This window comes from Marmota marmota, unplaced genomic scaffold (assembly GCF_001458135.2).
Source record: "Marmota marmota marmota unplaced genomic scaffold, marMar, whole genome shotgun sequence".
Lineage (NCBI taxonomy): Eukaryota > Metazoa > Chordata > Mammalia > Rodentia > Sciuridae > Marmota > Marmota marmota.
Genome location: NW_026000001.1, coordinates 5,425,263 through 5,428,626, shown reverse-complemented (window position 1 = coordinate 5,428,626; position 3,364 = coordinate 5,425,263). Strand labels below are relative to the sequence as shown.

General features: G+C 58.1%; 1 protein-coding gene across 3 annotated transcripts in view; it reads right to left on the bottom strand.

Annotated features, from left to right (window-relative positions):
- Positions 1-515: 515 nt before the first annotated feature.
- Igf2 (insulin like growth factor 2) overlaps positions 516-3,364 on the bottom strand; it is a 30,431-nt gene continuing 27,582 nt past the window's right edge. The window contains exons 5-6 of one of the 3 annotated variants that reach the window (XM_015503332.2): positions 1,840-1,997; positions 516-1,658 (exon numbers count right to left, since the gene is read on the bottom strand). In XM_015503332.2, coding sequence (XP_015358818.1) covers positions 1,422-1,658; positions 1,840-1,997 — 395 coding nt within the window. In that variant the 3' untranslated portion in view covers positions 516-1,421. Of the gene's footprint in view, positions 1,659-1,792; positions 1,998-3,364 lie in introns of all 3 variants that reach the window. The other 2 variants (XM_015503334.2, XM_015503333.2) reach the window with 2 other exon arrangements.

Below are 3,364 nucleotides of genomic sequence, written 5' to 3'. Positions count from 1 at the left end.
CCACCCCTCCAACCGCCAGACTTCCCACACTCCCCACATCAGGGCCAGTCTCCTGGGCATGCCGGGGGTCCCCCCAGGTCTCTCCAGATGCACGCCCAGGCCTGGCTACTCTGGGAGCATGACTGCTGACTTCCACATCTCCATCTGGCCAGATTCGTCCCTCACTCCGGCCAGGCTGACACACAAGGACAGGGCATGGACGTTGGTGGGGTCTGGGGACCATGATGGCTCACGCTGCAGCGGGGCCGTGGGGACAGGCACCTCCCTCATGGGGAAAGATGGAACCGTTTGCCTGGGCCTGGGCCGCACCATCTCCCACCCTACAGTGCGCCCCAGGCAGATGTAATGCCCCACAGCACTGGCCCCGAAAGCCGTGGGCAGGAAGGGAGCTCGGACCATGAAAACAGTTCAGAGAATTTGGGATGGACCTAGGCCTGATCTGTGCAAGGGGCGCTGGTGAGGGATTCTCACTGCTTCATCTGGTTTTATGTGTGTGTGAGTGTGAGTGTGTGTGAGTGTGAGTGTGTGTGTGTGAGTGTGTGTGAGTGAGGGTGTGTATGTGAGTGAGGGTGTGTGTGTGTGTGTGTGTATGCAATGTGCTGAGGGTAGTGTTCAGTGTGTGTGGCGGGGGGCTGCTGTGTGCCTTCTGAGGCAGGGGATGAGATGTGAGATTTTGGGGGAGGGGGTTGTGCCAATTAAAATTTATTTGTGAGGTTGAGGTTTTCATGCTCCCTTCCCGTGCTGTGGTCTCACTGGGTCCCCCGCCCAGTTCCCTGTTGACCCATGATGGTAAGTCGAGTGAAGGACGAGCCTGGGAGTTGCTGTGGGAGATGGTGCAGCAGGGCCCCTTCCTTTCTCTGGATGGTTTAGGGACCCAAGTCCAAGCCAATTTGACTCAAGGTCCAAAGGGGAAGAGAAGGAAGGGGGGGGGGCGTGCCAAATTCCTTTATTTTGCCAATTGTTTCTAAGCCAATTAATTTTTTAGTATTTTTTCAGCCAACTGATTCTTTTTAGTAATTTTTAGTAGTTTTTTTTAAAAAAAGGTAATTAGTGTTTCTGATGTTTCTGAACAAGTCAATTGAATTTTAAGTGGGGCTATATAGTGTGTGTGAGATAACAATTTAGGGGTTTGAAGTTTCAACTTTTAGTTGTGGATGTATAATTTGGGGGAAGGGTCTCTGTGGAAGATGTTTAAAGCCAATTGGTTTCGTTTTTTGAAGGTGGTGTCATTCCCTCAGCCCGGTGGAGGGGGGCTGAGGAGTCGCCTGATGTGGGGAGGCGGGGCATGGGGGCTGGGTGGGAGAAACCCTAGGGCAGAAATGGAACAGAGAGATCTGAGTGGTGGGACGTGATGGAAATGTCCTGGTCAAGAGGAGGTCACAGAGCTGATGGTACACACTGCAGAATCACAACAATTTGGCTCACTTCTGATTGCTGGACATCTCCGAAGAGGCACCCCCGTGGGCCGGATCTTTGGAGGACATGGCGATCAGGGGACGGTGACGCTTGGCCTCTCTGAACGCTTCAAGCTCCTTGGCTAGCATGCGACCCCGGCGGGCACGCAGGAGGGCAGGCAGGCCTCTGCGCAGGCGTTGGGCGGACTGTCTCCAGGTGTCATATTGGAAAAACTTGCCCACGGGGTATCTGGGGAAGTTGTCCTGAGAAGGAAAGGGCTGGTGGTGGGTGTCAGCTCCAAACTTGGCTCCCCCTGACCTATCCATGCCCCTGCCCCACCCCTGTCCCTTGCACCCCTGTCCCTTGGCTAAAAAGTCCCAGCTGCTAAAACAAATACCTAACGTCCTGTCCCTGTCTCTGGGTAAGCAGAGGTGCCAGGCTCACCGGAAGCACGGTCGTAGAGGTAGACACGTCCCTCTCGGACTTGGCGGGGGTGGCACAGTAGGTCTCCAGGAGGGCCAGGTCACAGCTGCGAAAGCAGCACTCCTCGACGATGCCACGGCTGCGGCGGTTCACACGGCTTGCGGGCCTGCCTGGAAGACCCACAGGACAAAGAGTGGAGGTTAACACCCATCAGAACCCCCCCCCCCCCAGAGAAGGCTGCAGAGAGAGGCAGCCACCCCTGTCCTCAGGCTAGGCCCGGACATTCCATCACCCTGCGGGGAGGGGGGAGAAAAGCGAGAGTCGGGCAGGAAGAAGAGCCCAGAAAGGAGAGATAAAAGAGGCTGCTGCGGGACCAGCCCCTGGCCTCTGGTGCCTCCTGCCTCCTGTCTGAATCAGGCACAGCCCACGTGCAGGTGGTTTGAAAACGGGTGGGGTGTGAGCCCAGCGAGGGGCACAGCCCCATAGGGTGCACATGAGTGTGGCCCCAGGTCTCGGGGCTCTGGCCAGGCTTGGCCTCAGAGCCTGGAGTCCCCCAAGCGCTGAGACCAGGAGGATCGGGCAGGAGAGAACAAGACGGGAGGGGAGGAGTGAGGAGCCGCATAACCGCTCTCTTCTCATCTCCCGTCTTCCCCCTCTCCCCCACGGCACTCAGGTCCGAGGCTCGCTGGGGACTTCACCTTGGAGCGCCAAAGGGCAGGCGTCATCTGTGGGGGTAGGGACAGGGAGCCCCATCTCGGGGACCCACGAGGGGCTCGGCCCAGCTCTCTGCTTAGGAAAGCCCAGTGCAGGGAAGCAACTCCCAGAGCAAGGACCAAGGCCCCCTGCAGTGCCACATCCTGCCCCCCCAAGGAGGCAGGCCAGAGGGAGCGCAAGAGAGGGGCCAGGCAGCAGGGGCTTCAAGGGTATCCAGCAGCAGCAGCGCCTTTCAGAGAGAAGCTTTGAAATGCAGGTACATTCTGTGAGCCCGTTTCACAAGTAGGTAAGTAGAGGCTGCAGAGGAAGAGACCACCTGGCCAGTGCCAGGGGGTAGACAGGCAGTCCATGCCGGCAAGAGGAGTCACATTCCTGAGGCCCCTCCCCTCCAGCCCCACCCAAGTGTCCCCCAGTTCCCCAAGGCTGGAAAATGAAGAGAGAGAAGCATGAGTGAGCAGTAGTCAAGGCAGGTGGGCACCCCACAGTGCAGCCCTAGAGCCCCAGTGTCCCCGGGAGTGCAGCTGTTTTCCCTACTCCCCAGCTGAGGACAAACAGCCCTGCCCCCAACCACGTTTGCTTCATTCTTATTGATTTGAAATCTGTCATATTTGACATCTGATCATCCACAAGCACATGTGCCCCATTAAAATGGTGCAGGGAAAAAGGCGAGCGCCCCCATTCCCCGCATGAGCCTGGACCCCCAGCCACCTCCCCAGGGGGGCCCCTGCTTGCACTGTGGCTCAGTACCTGCTAGAGGGGCCAGAGTCAGGGCGGGGGGGGGCCCTCCATCTCAGGCCAGGGGGAGGGGGCTGTATCCCATGGACTGATTAAG